General features: G+C 38.8%; 3 protein-coding genes across 7 annotated transcripts; 1 reads left to right on the forward strand and 2 right to left on the reverse strand.

Moving 5' to 3' along the window:
• Positions 1–2,167: 2,167 nt before the first annotated feature.
• LOC103940833 (protein FAR1-RELATED SEQUENCE 5) lies at positions 2,168–5,061 on the reverse strand. Of its 2 annotated transcripts, none has more exons than XM_048566440.1 (3): positions 4,847–5,061; positions 3,877–4,371; positions 2,168–2,696 (listed from the first exon to the last, which is right to left on the reverse strand). In XM_048566440.1, the coding sequence occupies exons 2-3, from the start codon at positions 4,345–4,347 to the stop codon at positions 2,505–2,507; spliced, it is 663 nt and encodes a 220-aa protein (XP_048422397.1). In that variant the 5' UTR covers positions 4,348–4,371; positions 4,847–5,061; the 3' UTR covers positions 2,168–2,504. The 2 variants fall into 2 exon arrangements, with proteins under 2 accessions (XP_048422397.1, XP_009349292.1); XM_009351017.3 differs by having other exon boundaries at positions 3,877–4,331; positions 4,847–5,059.
• A 7,654-nt stretch (positions 5,062–12,715) lies between these two features.
• On the forward strand, positions 12,716–15,019 carry LOC103940832 (protein FAR1-RELATED SEQUENCE 5-like). 3 transcript variants are annotated; one of them, XM_009351015.3, is made up of 3 exons: positions 12,716–12,908; positions 13,615–14,039; positions 14,668–15,019. In XM_009351015.3, exons 2-3 carry the CDS (start codon positions 13,662–13,664, stop codon positions 14,869–14,871), a joined length of 582 nt encoding a protein of 193 aa, XP_009349290.1. In that variant the 5' UTR covers positions 12,716–12,908; positions 13,615–13,661; the 3' UTR covers positions 14,872–15,019. The 3 variants fall into 3 exon arrangements, with proteins under 3 accessions (XP_009349290.1, XP_009349300.1, XP_048422419.1); XM_009351025.3 differs by having other exon boundaries at positions 13,618–14,039; XM_048566462.1 differs by lacking the exon at positions 12,716–12,908 and adding an exon at positions 12,930–13,109 and having other exon boundaries at positions 13,618–14,039.
• Positions 15,020–15,105: 86 nt separating this feature from the next.
• On the reverse strand, positions 15,106–16,357 carry LOC108866737. Of its 2 annotated transcripts, none has more exons than XR_007251638.1 (2): positions 16,231–16,357; positions 15,106–15,744 (listed from the first exon to the last, which is right to left on the reverse strand). XR_007251638.1 is itself a non-coding variant. In XM_018645909.2 (2 exons), exons 1-2 carry the CDS (start codon positions 16,324–16,326, stop codon positions 15,426–15,428), a joined length of 360 nt encoding a protein of 119 aa, XP_018501425.2. In that variant the 5' UTR covers positions 16,327–16,351; the 3' UTR covers positions 15,106–15,425. The 2 variants fall into 2 exon arrangements, 1 of the variants encoding a protein (XP_018501425.2); XM_018645909.2 differs by having other exon boundaries at positions 15,106–15,689; positions 16,231–16,351.
• Positions 16,358–20,924: the final 4,567 nt, after the last annotated feature.

The raw sequence follows: 20,924 nt of genomic DNA on the forward strand, positions 1-20,924 counted from the left end.
GGGACACTTGGCAAGCTTGGAGATGTGTGGTGAGCGTACACCCAACTTAACGTGGGTGAGCAAAAATGCGAGAAATTTTTAGGTGTGCCGGGAACACCATGCCACGTGATGTTCCCTCACACATAAAAATTTGACATTTTGAATATACTTCAATTTTTTATTTCAATAAAATAATAAAACTAAATTTTTATGTGTGAGGGAACACCACGTGGCATGGTGTTCCCGGCACACCTAAAAATTTCTCCAAAAATGCATCCTGGAAACTTCCCTACATTGGGGATGACCTTGTGGTGATCTCACAGCCAATCACACGTAGGGATGACAATTCTAATTGTTAAACCCGATAACCATTGATAACTACATGAATGGATTGGATTTGGATATGAAAATTCGGGTATGGTTTGGATATGGGGAAAAACCGTGAACTTTATTCGGTTATGGTTTTGGATATGGTTATAGGGATACCCAATCCATATCCGTACCCGAATCCGATCCGAATATTTGATATATATATATATTTGATATATATTATAATTTTATTCAATTATGCCTTTTGAAGTCTTGGAATCATGTCCACAACGTATTCAATTATTCCTATCTCTATAGTACTAATTCATTACGCATGCATCAAACCCTATACTATCTTTATTATGCACCAAACATCATACATGGGGCATACCAACAACCTCATCAATTCTACACTATCTTTATTATGCATCAAACATCGTTCTTTTGTCGTCACAAGTTTTGAAATTATTAGACAATTTGTTTTGTCTTCCTTTCGTATTTGTTTTTGTCCTCTTTTTCTTTTTTATTGAACTAATTTATCATATTGGCTTATCATGAACAACTTCAAATATATATTGTTATGTTTTTTGTAATTGGATGTGGCTATTTAATGACAGAATTAGTATCTACTAAAATTTGTAGTGAGTCAATTGGATGAATATAATTTTTTTTTTTTAACAAAGATGGATATAATCGATAACCGATTGAAAATCCGTTATCTAGTGGATATGGTTATGGATAATTCCCGATGGTTATTTTGCGGTTATGGGTATGGTTAATTTTCGTGGTTATAGGATGGATATAGCATTTCCGTCTCCAAACCAAACCATTGCCATCCCTAATCACACGTGTGTTGCCATGTGGAGTAGGACACTCGATCGCATTAATGTTTTGAGATATTGTCACAGTAGCATCCCGTTGCAATATCCTTTGATTCCGTCCAGTTGCTACTGGTGTTGATTGTTTGATTAGATTATGAATGATTTCGATCACATTCCAAACTTGGCTGAGAAAACAAAGCCGTCATTTCATCCGAATTAGTCCTTGATGCAAAATATGGTTGAATTTTGTACGACTATCAGATGATGTTAGAGTACGGTTTTTGGTGTTAGTTGCTAATTGTTTTTGTTTGAACTAGGTTCTCACTGTCGGGACTTCGGGACCTGGCATTATGTTTGGCTTGCTTATTCGTTGTATGCCGAATGGCATAACGGATGACATATAGGAACCTCAACCGTGTCTACTAGCAATATTGGCCGGTGCGCTGGTCCGTATTGTAATCGGCACATGACAACCCCCAACAAGTAGTATGGCCGCTCTCGTTGCCGAGAAGAAGCTTGTTTAGTGCGCCAAGGGTGCGAGCACCGGGGACGATTGGGAGCTTGTTTAGCCGTAATAAATCTATATGAACTCGGATTGACATTTTCATCAGTTGCATTGGACTCGTTTCAACCTCCCGATATGGCCTTGCGTTTGAGACCCTTGTTTTTCGTTTGTTGAACATTTGTACCCGAATCGGACTCGTGGTCGACTTGGGACTGGAGTTTCCACAAACAGCTAGAGAAGGAAAATTATTATCTCATTTCAATTTTTATTTTCAGTCCCTCGATTTATAATAATAATAAATAACTATTAATGTTGGAGATAAAATAGATTAGAAAGAGATAAGAGAGAGACGAGATAGACTGGGAGGCGAAATAAGGGAAGTGAATTTCATATCTCATCGTCTCCTTCTGCACTCCTCCCTTGGTTTGTGTCCTTGATTTACTCTGAGTCGTATGGCTAGAAAAAGAGGGAGGAGTGAGATAACGGGAGTGTCAAAAATCACTTCCCTAAATTAAAATGAAATTGAAGAAAAAATAATAGAGTACGCAAAATATTATGGAGTTAGAAGATCTTGCTACTTATACGTATGCTATTTGTACAACCTAAGGGTAAATCAACCGGAAAAAAAAACAAAAAACAAAGAACGAAAACTACAGGATAATTCAGTTTCTGCTCAACCGAAAACTGAGATTTTCAGTTTTTCTCTGTTTTTTTTTTTTTTTTTTTTTGAACAAGACGACAATCTAAACTGCTCTTATCTAATCTATGGGGAGGGGGATTTGAACTCAAATACAAGAGGCAGACACACTCTCTTGACCAACTAGCCAGACCCACATTTGCAAATTAAGTCTCGCAAGGAGCTGAACCAATCAAGCAGCCTTTTAACCGTTTCAAGGTGCTACCCTCTTTGATTCAATTTCTTTCACGCTCTGGACTATACCGTCAATGTTTCTCGACAAGTGATTGGAATGTTCTTCCATCTCCCTCAAAACCATATCAAGCTGTTCTTGATAGGTGGCAGACCTCTTTCGCTCACGTTGCAACTCAGCAGTCAACTCCCGAATTTTCAGATCTTTTTCGTCCTGGAACAAACCAAAAGGCAAATCAATAGTAAAAATTGATTGTTATGGGAAATATTATGGTAGCATAATGCAAAGAACTCTTCCCCCGCCCTCACAAACATGCGTCGGGTATCTGCTAGATGGCTTTAACAAGCCCTGATCAAATATGTAAAACGTTACTGTAACCACTGTAAATTAGAGCACAAACCCTACATGTAAAACGTTTACAGTAACCACGACACAGTTATAAACTAAAAGCACAATACCAAAAGAAACTATTATTACTCGAACTGAACAGAAACGAGACCTATTACATCTCACAAAACGGCCAGAGAAGCAATTACATATAGCACGCGAGGGGACTTGTCCAAATTCTAAGAACAGTTACTACCAAAAGAAACCATTAAAACGTCTTTATTTAATTATTTTATTACTTCTTGAGTAAGTTTACAAAGCTAAGGACCCATTTGATAAACATTTTGGTTTTAGCTTTTAGTTCTAATTTTTTGTGCTAGAGACCAGGGGAAAGTATATTGGATGAAATAAGGAATGTAGATCATATGAAAACAAAAACGTAAAGTGAAATCTACTCAAAATTGTTTTTAGTTTTCATTTTTGTCATTGCTTTCCTTTCCTTTCCTCCACCCTCCTTCCTTCACCCTTCTTTATCTCTCCTTCCCTTTCTCCCACAAGTACTTCTCCACCATATATAGTACAAAAAATTAAAACTAAAAAGAAAATGGTTATCAAACAAGTCCTGAGTTTTAGATTGAATGTCAAAACTGGTTTTAACAATTTGGAGGTGACAAAAAATGGGTTGCCTAGTACGCGAGAAATATATGAACTACATTCTTCAAACAAGGAAAACCAAAAGAACGATATCATCGGGGAACCTTTTCAAGCAAGGGGCATCTGCTAACTTCATCCAATTAACCAGAATCCCTACTAATAATGTAGGGTTGCATTAGCAAAAGTAACTTTCCAGCTTGCAAAAGCTCCAAATCACTTCCAGGCAACAGAGACTAGACCATCCAATGCACTTTCAAATATACAACGGACAGAAACTAGATAATCGACTAACTTAACCAACACAAGTAAACAAAATAAACCGCTAACTTAATCAACAGAAATCACAATGCATCTGTCTTACAAAATAAACCTATAAGCGAGCAACTCAAAAATGCAGATAAGAAGCACTCACTGGTGTTTGAGATAGAAGCATACTGCGGCGACCATTTGCAGGTGTACCTACTAGTGGATGGTTATGCTCCTTTATAAATCGTGTTACGATCCATTTTCCTGATTTGTCTTTCTTTACCACAATCATCGCTTTGCACCCTTCTCTGGTGATTGCTCGAGGCTTCCTGTTCTCGGTTCTTTTGGCTCGGGTCTTGCGAAATCCCTCTTTGTTACACACAAGCCTCCGCCAAACTACCTTACCATCACGCATTGATCTCCTGAAGGCATCGACTCGCATAATGAAGCCCACCTGTGTTGCATATGCATCATAGAACACTTTGGCAGCCTCTTCAGATTCAAACTCCATACCCACAAATGGTTCTGTATCTGAGTTCCCCTCATATGTGACTGCCTCTTTCCCATTGGAACTCTCTAACACGTCCTCATCCTTGCTCATAGAAGGTTCTTCATCATCCACTGCCCAAATAAGCATTGTGACAAGACTCCATCTAAGGTTCTAGCTTCCAAAATTCAAGCAAAACAATAATTTTGCGAAGAAAAAATGCGATCTTTTATACCAAACTAGTTTTCGATTACCTAATGAATTGTGCAAAGTCTCACATCATAGTGTAACCAAACAAAACCCTACTAAAATATTTTACCAATGTAATGATTCTGATCACACATGCAGAATAACACATCTATATCTCAACTATCCACTGGAAAACATAACCTGGGTTACGTTTGGCTGCCGAGAAAACACAAGAAAATACCAACAACAGACTGGAAAACTCAGAACCACCCAAGATTGGGGTTACTGAATTCTAAGTTACCCAACTCTTATAGTGTCTAGTTTTTCTCAGAATCCAAACAGATTAAGGAAACTCCAAAAACAACAAACAACATAATCGAAGGTTTAATGTGAGTGCAGATTAAGGAATGATTAGGAAATTAAAGAGTGTGAAAATGCTAAGAGAAAATGATTAACTCACTTGCCGTGACAGAGAGATCGTGACCCAACAGTTTGCTTGGCTTCTGCAATAGAGAGGAAGCAGAAAGTTCGTGCCTTGTTTGTTCTTCTGGTTTTGGGGAGGTGGCGGGCGGTTGAAGCGTTTGAGCTCGAACACCAGGGTGTTGGCAGATGAATGATCCACTGCGGCGAAGAAATGAGCCTTCCTCTACGAATTACTTTTTCTTTTTATATTTTTTTTTTGGAAATGTTGTAAAATGTCGAATGGACTTATACAGTCGCTATGACCTTCCAATTTACTGTGCTGTCATTTCTTTTGTAAATTTAATGCATAACATACAGTGGCGAAGTCCAAAATTCATGTGAGAAGAGGCACACTTTAAATTGAAATTGGCATATAATACATATAGAAACATAGCCTCGTTCTTTTGGTCTCCTTATGACCAATGATACATGATCAGCTACTCATGAATTTCATATTAATGATGGATAATAAAACATTAAAAGCATATCTATTTATTGCACATTCTTATTAAATTCAAATGTAAGTAATCATACGTTCATTTGTAAAAACATTAGGGCATAAGAGAATTTTGAAAGGTTTTATTCACAGAAAAACTTTTTCTCTTCTTAATTTCATTGGTGATATAGAGGGAAATAAGAAACTATAAAAATAATAGCCTACAAGCAAAGGAAAAAATTGCATATAGGCAAAAAACAGAGAATATGATCAACTAATATTCTTATCGAATTGTTAAGTGATAATTATAGGCTTTTTATTTGTTGGATTGAAAACAAATTCAAGTTAATGGTGATAGTATAAAATTAATCAATGGTAGACAAATAGTAGAGATTGCAAGAAAAAATAATCAAGGTAGGCCTCAGCCTACTGTGGTCTTAAGATGGCTCCGCCATTGATAACATATCGTCCTAAAATTTGATTTAGAAATTTAGTCTGCCTAAATTTACCTTTAAATGTCGTAAATGTAACATTATTTTCTAAAGTAGAGTACAAGTACTCGCTCTTACTATCTTTGAATTGTTGTGTATTTCTTACTCACTATGCTATCTAGTAGTGAGGCACTTTCTTGTGTGCTTTATAAAGCTAGCTGTACACACTCAGCGGCCGATCTTGTGTTTCATGCTTACTCTAAGAAATTTGGATTCCATACGGTTCTAAATTGTGAAGATTCTAGGAATTTTCACATCTTAACCATTCAACATGCATCGTGTGGTCCAAAAAAATTTTATTTAAAATTAAACACAAATAGTACTTGACAAAAACTGGCTGCATAATGTACGATAAACAGTTAGAATGTGGAAATAGATCTAGAGAAAATCTATTCCCTACTATAAGCACATAGAAATTGACTACCACTTCATTCTCCCTTCCCTATCTCACTAGCCGCCTAACTCAAGTAGCCGATGGCGTCCATTCTATAATTCCATCTATGGAATGTTTCTTCTCTCCTAGTTCACCACTGGGTGATGAGGGAAAGTCTCATTGCATCTCCAATAAACTATAGTTTTGACTTAATCGGTTATAAAATTTATCGATGATTTTTTGTTTCAATTTTTGATGAAAATGTGTGAAAAAGAACTACAAATTAAACCTCCAAAAGCTTATACAAACTCTAGACCTAACCTATGAATAGTTGAACTATTGAGAGTTTTTATAGTAATTCATTGTCTTTGGTAATACATTTAGGAGGCATTTGTTTGCCCTTACTAAATGTCACTAGATTGGACTAACTTTTAGTCCACTGCCATGTTTGTTTAGGAGTGGGATTATGTTTAATGAGACTAAAAAGGACTCCTATGGAAAAATTCCTTCCCTAGGAGTTCTTAGCAAGACCCCCAAATACCCATGGGATTGTTAATACCTCGTTTGCTCCATCTTCATATGCTCCCTCTCATCCTCTCTCTGCTTGCTGTTCTTTTAAGCATCGACTACCACCATCACACCATAACTTGCCAACTCTAGCAAGACACACCACCAACCCACCACCAATCTCTCCCTCTATCCTCACCCTAACCCATAGTTTCGAACTGAGGAAGATCTCACTCTTACCGCTGTCCGTCCAGCTCTAACCGTCTGCTTCGCTTTGCTACGCTTTGAACTCAACCTTGGACTCGTTTGCTACACATCAAACTGGACCTCGGACTTGTCGGCTTCGCATGATTGATGAGATCTTTGTGAACCCATTGGTGTGTGAGCCACCCAGTGCGCTTGAAGGAATATGGGAGGGCAAAAACGCTAGAGCCTACGAAGGTGATGAAGACGTTGGCTAGCTTGGAACGATAGTAGCGTATTCTCCATCAAGGGCAATGGCTTGGGATTCTTGTGTACTGATAAGCCTAAAAAAGAATACTTACCAAAAATATATGATCATTTCATCAATGGACCCTACCACGAACGAATAAAAAAATTATCTACACTCTCAAGCATAAATAAAGCTTCTGTAAAAAAATTACTAGGATCTATATTGCAAAAGAATGAAGAATTAGATGGAGACCTCAACCTTAGAATACAAGCTGGATGGATGAAGTGGAATAGTGCATATGGCGTGTTGTGTGACCGTCGTAGGATCTATCTTGCAAAAGAATAGAGAATTAGATGGAGACCTCAACCATATTATACAAGCTGGATGGATGAAGTGGAAGAGTGCATCCGGCGTGTTGTGTGACCGTCGTATGTCAATGAAGCTCAAGGGAATATTTTATAGGACGACAATAAGGCCCGCAATATTGTATGGCATGGAATGTTGGGGGGGGAACGCATCAACATGTACATAAAATGGATGTAGCGAAGCTGATGATGCTTCGTTTGATATATGGGCACACAAAAAAGGATAAGATTAGTAATGAGGATATCCGAGGTAAAGTAGAAGTGTCGAAATTGAAGGAAAGATGAGAGAAAATCGGTTATGGTGGTTTGGACATGTGCAATGAAGGCTTATTGACGTGCTGGTTAGAAGATGGGACTACGAGACAAAGGTCCAAGGCCAAAGGGATAGAGGAAGACTTTGGAAGAGACTCTAAGAAAAGACTTAGAGTACTTGGATCTAATGGAAGACATGACATAGAACCGAGCGTAATGACGTTCTATGATTCATGTAGCCGGGTCCCACTTAGTGGAAAAAGACTTTGTTGTTGTTGTTGAATAAATAAAATTCATGATATTCTTCTTATTATTAGTTACTTAGAATTTGAACAAAAAATAAATTCATTTGATAAAAAATCATTAACAATGGAAATTTTTTATTTATTAAATTTAATCAATGAATTGGTTGTAAATATATTAGATTAAATAATATATATTAAAATGTGGCAGCCCGTCCCGAAATATTTGTATCGATGGCGTGAAATTACTAAAGTACCCTTGAACGCTTATGGCGTCATGTGGTTTAAGTTCTGGATGTGGACAATATGTTAAGTCCCTAATATTTTGAACCAATTAGGAACTTAGATTTAGGTTTTATTTTTTATTTGTTTTTGGTTGGTGACTCAGCTGGACATCACACACACACAAACCTTTTTCCGTTGACTCTATCTATTTCTTCTCTCTCGGATTTCTTCCATTTCCGTACAACCATATGGACAAACCTCAAACCACCCTTCCAGTCGTAGATCGAGATCGTTGTTGGTGTTTTTTGGGCTCCTTTCAAGCTCAGGAGTCGATCCATACCTTTGGTTAGATGTGAAACCTTCGAAACCCGAGAACCAGAATTCCCGATTTGATGTATTGTTCATGCAGTCATGATCGTGGACTTTTTGTTAGTTTTAAGCTTCTAAGGAGTTTTAGATCGTCTTCACGAAGCTCGGAGAAGAAAAACGAAGTGTTTTGGACGTCGGGAAGTTGAATTTGGCGAGTTTCAAGTTTGGCTGGATTATCGTGGGTTTTCCGGTGAGATTCTGTTGGATTTAAGTTTTAAAAGTGGTAAGGTTTTGTTCTACTCATTGTAAGCTTTATTTTAGTACAAATTTCATAGAATTTGGTTGAGAAATGGAAAAGATATGAAGTTTTAAAGTTTTTCCAGAAACTAGAGAAAATTCAAGTTGCAGACGGCGGCGGCGACGACCGGAGAGACTCGCCGAAGAAGGAGACATAATATTCCATCAGAGTTGACGAAATATTCTAATGGTGTCAAGTAACGCCGTTAGCTTCTATTAGCATTTAACGGAATATTCCTAACAGCGTCAGTCATGCTGACGGCACGTGCCTTCACGTGGGGGGCGTCTAGCCGTGCCATTGCCGGCGTGTGGGGGTGCCTGAGTTGTCCAAAAATTATTTTAAGAATATACGGATGTTTGTGGTGTTGAGTAGATCACATTGGTATATTCAAAAACCTCATTTGAGCTATGTATGAAAAGTTATTATCTAGTTTTGGTTATGTGCTTTAAATTAACGTTTTTGTAGTTGTTTCGCATATAGGTGAGACCTATCCTCAGGACAAGTGCAATCAATCGAGGCTCGGGGGCTACGACCTTTCCACATACCAGTGAGTGGGTTTTTGGTTTTCCGTATATACCTATATACTTGAGATTTTTCCCAAAAAATGAAATTGAATGATTATACGTTTTGAAATGCCATGCAAAGTATCTGCCTATTTTGTTTATGCATTAGTAGTTGCATATATTTATAATTGGTGATGCGGACACATAGGTAAGTGCCAGGTAAGTTTATAGATAATGATTATGATGTGATGCATTGAGAGCTCATAAACCTGCACCTCGGTGTTAGTGCTTTCACCCAGAGTTAGAGCATAATCCTTCACGTGATGTTCACCTCCCGTACCATATGCTCACCTTGGATCCAAGTTAAGTGCATAGTCATATCATACAAACCACTTTAGGTGGTTCCCACTCATAGGTGACCCGCGATTATTCGCATAGTCTTCACGTGATCGTAGCACTAGAGCATAATTATTTTACACCCAGTCCTGTCGTACAGACCACTTTAGGTTGTTCCGACTCGTGTGCAGGATTTGATATGGTTGAGATTAGTTATGAGCTATAGACTCAGCTGTGCAGGTCATGTTAGGTGGATTTGGTTGTTATGATATCTGGCATTGATATATTTTAGCTAGATTACATATATCATTTCATTGTGATACTTTGGCATCATATATTTCTATGGATTTTCATCCTGAGCATGATTTCTGATATAGCATATATTATATTTTCTATGAAATTATATAGGTTTTACGACGAGGGGCTAGAACTTTTGAGAAATGAAATGATTTTGAAAAACTTTGTTTTTGCCCACTCACATTTTCTGTTTTGAGCTTTTCTAGGTTCTAGTTAGGAGTGCTTTTTGGTGGCTTGCGTGGAATCCATGGCAGCTTTGACAAATTATCATCATTGTAGGATTATCTTTGGTGTTGTGTAATTAGTATTCATCTTACTAGATTGCACTTAGGCTACTTATGTTCTGGTTGTGAATTCACACTTACTTTCACATTGCACTTGTCCTTAGTTAGTGCTCTAGTTAGTTTGGTTTTTATTTATTTGCATTTCTTATGTTAATATTGCTTCCGCATTGTGCACATGGCTACGTCACCCTCATGTGACGGTCAGCACGCATTGATTTAGCAGTCCTGCATATTTTGTGAGTATTATAATTATCTTGGTGTCTTCTGTCAGAACTATGCCGCCTCGTAGAGAGTCACATCGTTCAGCTAAGCCTAGTTTCCCCAATATAGCTCAGTTGAGGGAAGTTATAGCTTATGTGATTCAGTCTTCGCCCTCCTCAGAGGACTCATCTAGAGATTATGTATAATTTAAAGTTGGATAAGTTTGAGGGTCACGAAGGACATGAAAGAGCAGAGCGATGGCTCGAGCATCTTGAAAAGACTTTTCGAGTGATGCAAAGTCAAGGGAATCTTCCTTCTGAAAGGTGGGTCGAGATGGCTACCTAGTTCTTAGGTCAAGAACTAGCATCCTGGTGGGAACATGAGGTTTATCATTTGAACCCAGAGGAAATTGCTGACTGGGAAATGTTTAAATGGTTGTTTCAGAAGAGGTTTGTTCCCTCTGAGTATATTGATCGCAAGAAGCAAGAATTTACTCAATTGAGACAGGGGAAGATGACGGCGAATGAGTATTACAGGAGGTTCATTGACTTGTCTCGTTATCATCTGGAGGTTGCTGCTAATCTGGTTGAGATGCTTTGTCGTTTCAGATTGGGTACTAAGAAGAAGTGGTGTTCTATGGCGACCACTACTCTTTGTGCTTCTAACTAGGAGTTTTATGAGATTTTGTTGAGGATTGAGGATTCAAAGAATATGCCTAGTGAGAGTGAGGAAGACGAAAAAGACGGCAATCAGAAGAAAGATGATAGAGGTACAGGTCTTGTAAGCCACTACAACCATCTCCATCTTCTCTTTTTTTCTGATTCCATAAGTCTTGCTAAGTGTTTTCTAGGATTTATGTCAAATTTGAAAGCCAATTATTATTTTAAATTTCAAATTTATTTCCTAATTGGTGAATGTATTGTTGTTAATATGTTTACCTGAATTCATTATATACTTGAGGGTTTAAAGAAATCCCCTGCTTTCAAGTTGATTGTCGAGTGAATTCCCTAAAAAAAAGTAAAGCATATGATATTTGATTGTTGCGTGAACAGGGATGAAAATCTTTTGTGGTGAGCAAAGTGAAGAGAAAAGGAGTTGGGTTTAGAGACTAGTAGATAAAATTCATTGATTACTTGTTGAACGGGGATGAAAATCTTTGTATGTGCTGCAGCATGTGTAGTGGGGATGAGGAGTAATTTTTGGAGTGTTAGTGGTAAATGATGTGTTAATGGGGTGTTCTGTTAATGGGGAGGGGCCCATGCCCTACCAGCCACCATAGAGCTTTGCCCCTGCTTACGCTCCATCAGTTCCAAGGAATTGACACAATCCCTAATTAACAAGAAGTTTGACTCAGCCCAATTGGAGGGCCACTATTATGCTGTTTGAAAGTTTCTTGTGATATTCATTTAATCGTTTGGTTTCGGTATAATTTGTTTTGGTCAAGCAAGACTACTATATACACACACTGATCACATAGAATATGAGCAACCAGAGAATATGCTCTGATTGTGAATTCACACTTACTTTCATCTTGCATTTGTTCTTAATTAGTGCTCTAGTTAGTTTAGTTTTTATTTATTCGCATTTCTTATGTTAATATTGCTTCCGCACTATGCACATAACTACATTACCCTTACGTGACGGCCAACACACCTTGATTTCGGTTGGGGTGTGTCATAAAATTTGTTATTAATCAGTTTCTTAGTCCAACGCTATATCAAACGTTTTACTAAGTTAGTCCAGCTTAGTCTAATGCTAGTCTAGCTTAGTCCCTGAAGCTAATTTAGTTCGAAATAATCCGGTGCAACGAGCGCATCCTTAGATTATATCGTAAATTGCAAAAATCATTATGTTACTTATATATAATCACTAACTAATCCTTTAGGTAACCTTTTATTACATATGAAAGCTAATCATGATATTCAAACTTAATTCAAATAATAAATAATTGGTGATTTTGGTGGAATTTGGTTTTAAACCGAATTTGACCTTTTGTTTTTACTTATATATATTATTTGGTGCGACTTTTTAATTTATTTTAAAACTTATAATCATAAGTATTACAATTTAGTAATATTTTTTTTCACGTATCAGCAAGAAGTCTTATATTTGACTCTCCCATATCGAATCATTAAACGTTTTCATTACGAAGCTTAAATTAACCTCCTTCCTTAAAAGATATTGTTACATAAAAATAAAGAAAAATATTCTGACATGCGAGTAAAGCCCAGTCCAACGCAAATCCAAGATCCTCCCATAAACCATGAGCCCATATCACCAAAAGCAGATTTAAATAAAAAAGTAAAAAGAAAAGAAAATAATTTTACTGCTGAGTTGCTTTTGAGTTCGGAAGTTAGAGGCGTTGTGTCCCTTTCGTCTTCGTCTGCAGCTGCTGAGCGGTCTCCATCTTCTTCCCTTGGATCAGTCCACGAAACCCACCAAAAAAATCTTCAGCTTCCAATTCCATTCCGAACTTCTTCGATTACCCACTTCCCGATTTTTATTAAAGTAAGTTCCTTTACTTCTTCTTTTTTTCCACGCTCTGCCACTCTTTCAACTCCAATTTTTTTCCTTATTTTTTTTTCAATTATTATAACGAATCTGTGCAATCCGATATATTTGACTCTTTAAATGGCTGTAAATACTGGGCTTTCCTTGCAAATGTTTTGAATTTTCTCGAGAAAATTAGCTCATGCAAAGCATTGCTAGGTGAGAAAATGTGGGGAGGTGGGACAAACTTTAATTTTTTTAGATTCTCAGATCTCTTGTGATTTCATGAACTTGAAAAAATTATATACCACCATTGAACTGAGCATTCTGTAAATGTGTGCGGCTGTGAGAGCTTATGCTTATCTGGATTGTTTTGGGTTTTATTTATCTATCTGCATTTTTGTTCATGATGTTAAATATTGGGTGGTTGGTCCAATTTCATGAAGGATTTGTGTTTTGAGTTTAATTAGTATTTTTTCGGTTTTTCTATGACAAAAATTCGGCGCGATAAATGACCCAAGTTTTAGAAAAGTTAAAACTTCATGATGTTGTTCAAAGATCAGGGCTGTTTGCTTGAAACTGCATGTTGATAGCTTGATTAGTAAAAGTAATGCGTGGGTGGATTTATTTAGTGTATATTAAATTTTTTTTTTCCCATGACAAATTACGCAAGTAATCTGCCCGAAATAAATGTTTATGGATTCTGTTACATGTTATATGACAGTAGATTTGGCAAGGGAAGCTGAGGTAGAAGTAGAGAGTACTGTGGAGATGGATGTAGGTACTTCGGGAGGAGGTCTGGTTCCGGAACCTTACGTGGGTATGGAATTTGATTCCGAAGATGCTGCCAGGAAATTCTATACTGACTATGCCAGACAGGTTGGATTTGTTGTCCGTGTTATGCAGCGTCGTCGATCAGGAATTGATGGGAGAACTCTTGCCCGTCGGCTTGGGTGTAACAAACAAGGGTTTTCTCCTAACCAGCCGGGAAAATTTGGACCTGAGAAAAAGCCTAGACCTAGTGCACGAGAAGGTTGCAAGGCAACAATCTTGGTGAAGATGGAAAAATCTGGAAAATGGGTTGTTACGAGATTTGTAAAGGATCATAATCATCCTCTGGTTGTTACTGCCAATGGTTTTAGCACAGAGGTGAGCATCCTTATAGTTTTAACTTAATAATTAATATTCTCCCTTTTCAAATGTTTTTCGAGGTCGTTGTTTTTTGCTTGGTTATCCCCCTTGTTTCTCTCCCATGTAAATCATTTAGTGATCTTTCAAAACTCTAGCTATCGTCTTTCCAAATCATTTACGATAGTTAAATTTCTTTGCCTTTTGTTTATTTTCACAAGTTAGAACTTACTCTGCAAACTTATGTTGTGTAAGGGTAAAGAAATAAGAGATAGATATGCATGGTAGATCTACTCTAGTAATAACTTTCATGAGCTATCTATGATTTGTAATGGTCCCTACATGAAGCATCATGGTGGGTCTTAGGGAATGGTAGGCAAAGTTCTTTGATGACATGCATAAAAGCATGGTTCTCGATATCTCACCAGTTGTTGAATGAACCACCGATGAAAAAAATTTCAAGGAGAATAAGGAAGGGTGAGTTTGGAATAAGTAACCATTGGAAGACTTTCGAATTTGTTCATGAATCAACCTTAGAATTCTATGATAGCGATCTTTTGAGTTTATGTTTACTATTTTTAATAGGTCTCAATACTTTTGACTCAGTTCAGTTTCCGCAGTTGACTAATTTGCTTGTTGATGATTGCAGGGCGATAAGGATCGAAAAATTGAGGAACTTACAATGGAGTTGGAGCATCAGGATCAACGATGTGCAGCTTATCGAGAAAAACTACTTAGTTTTATGCACAATGTTGAGGCGGAAACAGAAGAACTGTCTGGAAAGATACAAGCTATTGTCGAAAATGTGAGAAAAGTTGAATCTGAAATGCAAAAACATTCCTTTCGTAGATAGCATTGGAGATTAAAACTAGGATTTTCAGTGAATTACTCACCATTCGGCTCCATCATCCAAGAATGTACAGTGTTAATTACAATTAATTTCTTCTTTCACAAATAGATAAGTTCTTTTATTCTACGGTTCAATGAAAATCCAACATTCTTCTACAAACTTTCATTGTTTGTTTCGTTCGATTGAACGAAATGTTCATGCCACTTTGATTTGCTTCTTGTCTTGCACACTGCCCCGAAAAATAGAATGCCAGGAATTCTTATATCAGACTTTATCAGTATCATGATCATAGTTGTCCAGTTTCTGCAGTAAGAGGGATCCAAAAACACCTGGACCGAAAAAAGAAAATTAAAGAAATTATGAACGACAGCAATAAGGCCTCGGCCGAGCACAATGGGAGTCCAAAGCAACTATTTGCCTGAAGGGCATTCCATTCACTAAACTTTTATGGTTCAAGACATTTCTGCCGTACGTATGTTAGTCTGTCAGAATACTCTCCAGGAGAACATCAGTCGAATCCTCATGCACCCAGTATGCACAGAGCCATAATTCTGTCTCTAATTGTGGCCCGATTCAGTCACCGTTTGATTTGGAGGAAGCCCTCGAACTATGGCCTCCATTTGATTTTGTGGAAGCCCTTCAACGTCAGTCTCAAATTCTCTTACATAGTTAACGACTCCTCTAACTTTCGTTGCTATCAGTTCCGTCTCCTCCTCAACATTATTCAGCAATGTAGGTAGTAGCTCATGGTATTGTCCACATAATTGCTCTTCACACCCCAGGTCCATGGTGAGTTCCGCAATCTTCATATCCTCAGCGTCCTGCGAATGTTTACTTGAAAGAAAATCAGACTCAGAGGTTGCAGGTAATGCACTTCTGCAATCATGTCAAACCATATTTCCTAATAATGAAACAACCTAAATAATAGATTCTTCGTCTTAAAAGACAAGAAAAATACTCCCATCTCGACTAATATGATCCAATTCTCTGGAACATTAGAAAACAAAACGCGTGTAACTCCATTGCATGGAAACCCGAAAGTCTTCATTCGTAGATAAGCTAGTAAATTACATTAGATGGGAACCATGCTAGTTATAGCAGGGATGAAGAATCTAAAGCACCTTAGACTAAGACTTGCCTTAGACCTGATCAAAAAGTACATAAACCACGGTTTTGAAATCGATATTACTGGTTTCAACAAAACAGTCAATAAGCAAAGTTCAATCAATCATGTTTCTCCTCATGCTTTAGAAGTTCGATAAGAAGAGTAACAGGCATAAATTGCAACTCCATTAATCAAGGATTGCATCAAGGTTTGAGCAATGGTTACTTTTTTCTTGAATTTAGATTAGATGAACTTACCATAGAATTCCCGGAAGAAACTATAAGTGGATGAGCATGGTCCTTAACAACTCTTGTAACGACCCATTTTCCAGATTTATCAAGTTTAACTAGCATCACTGCTTTACAACATTCTCTTGTTGTAGGTGAAAGAATTTAAGCTAGGGTTGTAAACATAGATTGCATAAACTCAACTCAATTTAATTATGAGTGAGGTATGGACTTCATTATATAGAGATTACAAGATGAGGTTGGTTACATATCATCTGATTACATTTGAAAATCAAAACTAAGTTACACATGAGTTTTAGATAAGGAAGGAGTGTGATTCCTTGCTATCTGTTGAAGAGGTTGAAGAGTATCCAACTTGTGTGGCTGACTTGGAGATACGTTTACCATGCATTTCGGACTTGGAGAGATATCTTGAATATTTGGTTTATCACGCCCCCGCAAGCTGAGTGGACGTTGACAAACAGGAAGCTTGGAGATGAGATAACTAAAACGAGCTGTGGACAAACCCTTGGTTAAGAGATCCGCGAGTTGGTCAACAGATGAAACATATCCCACAACTAGTTCTTTGCGAATTACTTTTTCTCGAACATAATGATAATCAACTTCCACATGACGCATACGAGCCTGATAGACTGGATTGGAAGCTACTGCCAATGCACTGATATTGTCACACCACAATTGTGGTGGATTTAGAGGGAGATGAAGATCACGGAATATGTGGCGGAACCAAGACAAGGTGGCAGAGGTATAGGCCATTTGGCGATACTCAGCCTCTGTACTTGAGCGAGACACACCTCTTTGTTTTTTAGAACTCCAAGAGATCAAGTTATCCCCTAGAAAAATGCAATGGCCACCAGTGGAGCGACGATCATCGGGGTCACCAGCATAGTCGGCATCTGCAAAGGCTGTTAGGGACAACGAACTGGGTTTGTAAACGATACCGTGATTATGAGTGGCTTTCAAATAGCGAAGAATGCGCTTGACTGCAGCCCAATGTGTAGTTGTGGGTGAATGCATATATTGACAGACTTGATTTACAGCGAAAGCAATGTCAGGCCGTGTGAATAAGAGATATTGGAGAGCCCCAACAACACTGCGAAAATTTGTACCATCATCCAAGGGCTCACCCTCATACAAACTAAGCTTGCGGCCAGGTATGGCTGGAGTAGACAATGGTTTGGCGTCAGCCATGTTAGTTCGTTTGAGGAGGTCCAGGATATATTTTGACTGGGTTAAATACATGGCCGTCGGTGTTCTCGTAATTTCCATTCCCAAAAAATAATGCAAGGCCCCAAGGTCCTTCATTGAAAATTTGTTGCCCAATTGTTGAATCAATGTGGAGATGTGAGATTGATTATTACCTGTAACAAGGATGTCATCAACGTATATGAGTAAATAAATAACAGTAGTTCCATTGAAGTAAATGAACAGTGAAGAATCTGCCATTGATGCATGAAACCCGAGCTCTTCCAAATGTTGAGAGAAACACTGAAACCAGGCACGTGGAGCCTGTTTTAAGCCGTATAAGGACCGTCGAAGACGACATACATGTGCTGGAAACTGTGGATCGACAAAGCCAGAAGGTTGGCGCATGTATACTTTCTCAGTTAAGGAACCATGGAGGAATGCGTTTTTGACATCAAGCTGGCGTATGTGCCAGTTAAAATGAAGAGCCACGGAGAGAATAAGTCTGATGGTTGCATGAGTGACGACAGGACTAAACGTCTCGCTGTAATCGAGTCCTTCCTGTTGACGAAAACCATTGGCAACAAGACGTGCTTTAAACCTTTCAATGGAGCCGTCAGATTTACGTTTAATACGGTACACCCATTTATTTGGGAGAACATTCATTGTGGAATGAAAAGGAACCAGGGACCACGTTCCTGTTTGTTGCAGAGCATTGAACTCTTCTGCCATTGCCATACGCCATTCAGGGTACTTATTTGCCTGTGTAAAACAAGTAGGCTCAACGAGGTCATTAGTCACATCAGAAATAAGCGCATATTTGGGATTGGGTTTGTGAATGCCATCCTTTGAACGGGTGACCATGGAGTGAACAGGTTGACTGTGGCGTGGAGAGGAAGATGAGACAGGAGCAACACCTACTGCATTCGTAGAGGATAGAGGTGGGGAAAGGGCAGGTATAGAGTGGACAGGTGAGAAAGGTGATGGGGATGGAATAGGATTGTTTAATATAGGTGAATAGGTAAGATGTGGTGGTGTTGATGATGGAGTGAAAGTGATGGGGGGGTCCGGATGTAGTGGGAAAGTGGATGAGGGAGTGGAAGGGATGGGGGGGTCCGGTTGTAGTGGAAAAGTAAGTGGAGTAGGGTTAGGTTGTGTAGATGTTATGGCATGATGCACGGGATGGTGCGGATTTTGGGGAAAAGTAGGAGAAAAAGTGTTAGGTTGGGTGGAAAGTAAGGTGGGATGCGGATTTGGTGGGAAAGTAGTGGAGCTAGGATTCCTAGGGGGATTTATTAAAGGATGGGAATCAATGGGCAGTATCGTAGATGACTGGGATGAGGAAGGCTTTGTAGAAATGGATTCTTTGTAGGGGAAAATGGTTTCATCAAATAAGACATGACGTGACAAAAATATGCGACCTGTGGACATATCTAAACACCTATAACCATGTTGATTTAATGAATATCCTAAGAAAATGCAACGTTTGGAACGAAATTGTAACTTATTAGTATTATAGGGACGAAGATAGGGAAAACATGCACACCCAAAAACTTTAAGAAAAGCATAATTAGGAGATTTGTGAAACAACTTTTGAAATGGAGACTCATCATGGAGAACTCTAGTTGGTAAACGATTGATCAAATAAGTTGCTGTATGAAAAGCATCATCCCAAAATGAAGTAGGTAAGGATGAATGAGCAAGGAGTGTGAGGCCAGTTTCAACTATATGACGATGTTTTCGTTCAGAAATGCCGTTTTGTTCGGGATGATGTGGACATGTAAAGCGATGGAAAACTCCATGTTGAGATAAAAAAGTTTTAAAAGTATTGTTGACGTACTCTCCTCCTCCATCGGTTTGGAGTGTTTTGAGTTTAGTATTAAACAAGTTTTCAACCAGTTTCTTGAATGACACAAAAGTAGAAAAAACATCGGATTTTAATTTTAATGGATATAGCCAAGAGTAGCGGGAATAATCATCAATGAATACTACATAATATTTAAAACCATTGATAGAAAATGAAGGTGAAGTCCATACATCGGAATGAACCAATTCTAATGGAGACAAAGACCTAGAAGTTGACAATTGAAAAGGTAACTTGTGACTCTTACCCATGGGACATGAGTGACAGAACTCACGAGTGACAACGCCTTTAATGGGCAATTTATTCCTAGAAACCAAACTTTGCAAAACATGAGAAGATGGGTGACCTAACCTAGAGTGCCAAATTGAATTGGACACTCTAGTACCTAAAAATGCAGACACGCCTTTATTTGTTGATGAAACACCAGAGAAGGGGTAGAATCCATTTCTACTCGGGCCTTGTAAAAGTATCCTCCCCGTGTGAAGATCCTGAACAGAATACGAATTAGGATATAGGGTTAGAGAGCAATTATTTTCTTTGGTAAAGCGATGGATGGATATAATATTGGTGGATGCATTTGGGCAAAGTAGTGTATTAGGTAAGCTAAAAGTGGAGTGAGGTGTACGAATGCAAGTGGTCCCTATGTGTGAAATTGGCAAACCTGTTCCACCAACAACTCCATTGACTTGGTCCATGCCATTATAAGGATGAGGATTCGAAAGACTGGCAGAATTATTTGTGATGTGAGCATTAGCCCCTGAGTCAAACAACCACTCCTGGATGGCAGGTGCTGTGGCAGAGGCAGAAGGTACCGTAGCAGCAAACGCTTGCAAGCGAGGGGCAGGAACGCGGCCCTCATAAGACATGTTTAGGCGGTTGAAGCAGTCGATCGCAGAATGGCCATGACGACTGCATATTTGACATTGAATGCGTCCATTAGTGAAAGGACTTTGAGAAGGAGCGGTGCCGAGAATCCCATCATTTTGGCGAGAGTGGGAGCCTGGGTGAGGGTTGGACCCATGTTGAGAGTGGGATCCTTGATTAGAGTGAGACCCTTGGTGAAAGTGAGGAGAGTTGCAGTGGCGATTTGAAGAGCCACGACCACTAGGAAAATGACTACGACCGCGAAACCCAGGAGAGGATCCTCGTCCCCGAAAAGATGTAGGTGCACGGTTGCCATTGCGGCCTGCTACAAGGGCAGTGAGGCCGTTGTCAGTACCAAATGCAGAATGCATTTTCTGTCGTCTTTCAGCGCCAAGGAGAAGTGCTTCCAAAGCACTGTAGGTAATGGCCTCATCACGAGCTTGGGCGGAGACAACGGTGCTTTCATAGGCAGGGCCTACGTTGTTGAGAATAATGGCAACAACATCGGAGTCTGAAACAGGAGCACCAGAGAGAGAGAGAGTATCTGCGAGACAATTAACTTTATCCAAGAATTCAGAGATGGAAGAATCACCTCTGTGGGTATTCATTAACTCACTGCGGAGTTGGAGAAGGCGACCGGTTGACTGAGAAGCATATCGATCACGTAGGGTTGTCCATGCAGAATGGGAGCTAGTTTTCCCAATTAAAGCAGCAAGTACAGTAGGGTGAACAGAAGAGTTGATCCAGGACAGAACAGTGGCATCCTGTTGCATCCAAGTGTCGAAGTCGG

Source organism: the organism of the source record quoted next, unplaced genomic scaffold (assembly GCF_019419815.1).
Source record: "Pyrus x bretschneideri cultivar Hongxiangsu unplaced genomic scaffold, Pyrus_bretschneideri_v1 Contig10, whole genome shotgun sequence".
NCBI lineage: Eukaryota > Viridiplantae > Streptophyta > Magnoliopsida > Rosales > Rosaceae > Pyrus > Pyrus x bretschneideri.

Coding starts and splice junctions, on each gene's coding strand:
- LOC108866737 (XM_018645909.2), bottom strand. CDS start 16,326: ATGCTAGTTAAACTTGATAAATCTGGAAAATGGGTCGTTACAAGAGTT. Junction 15,690..16,230: donor TTTCTTCCGGGAATTCTATG/GTAAGTTCATCT, acceptor AAACATTCGCAG/GACGCTGAGGATATGAAGAT.
- LOC103940833 (XM_048566440.1), bottom strand. CDS start 4,347: ATGCTTATTTGGGCAGTGGATGATGAAGAACCTTCTATGAGCAAGGAT. Junction 2,697..3,876: donor TGCTTCTATCTCAAACACCA/GTGAGTGCTTCT, acceptor GGTTTGTTCCAG/GACGAAAAAGATCTGAAAAT.
- LOC103940832 (XM_009351015.3), top strand. CDS start 13,662: ATGGATGTAGGTACTTCGGGAGGAGGTCTGGTTCCGGAACCTTACGTG. Junction 14,040..14,667: donor CCAATGGTTTTAGCACAGAG/GTGAGCATCCTT, acceptor TGATGATTGCAG/GGCGATAAGGATCGAAAAAT.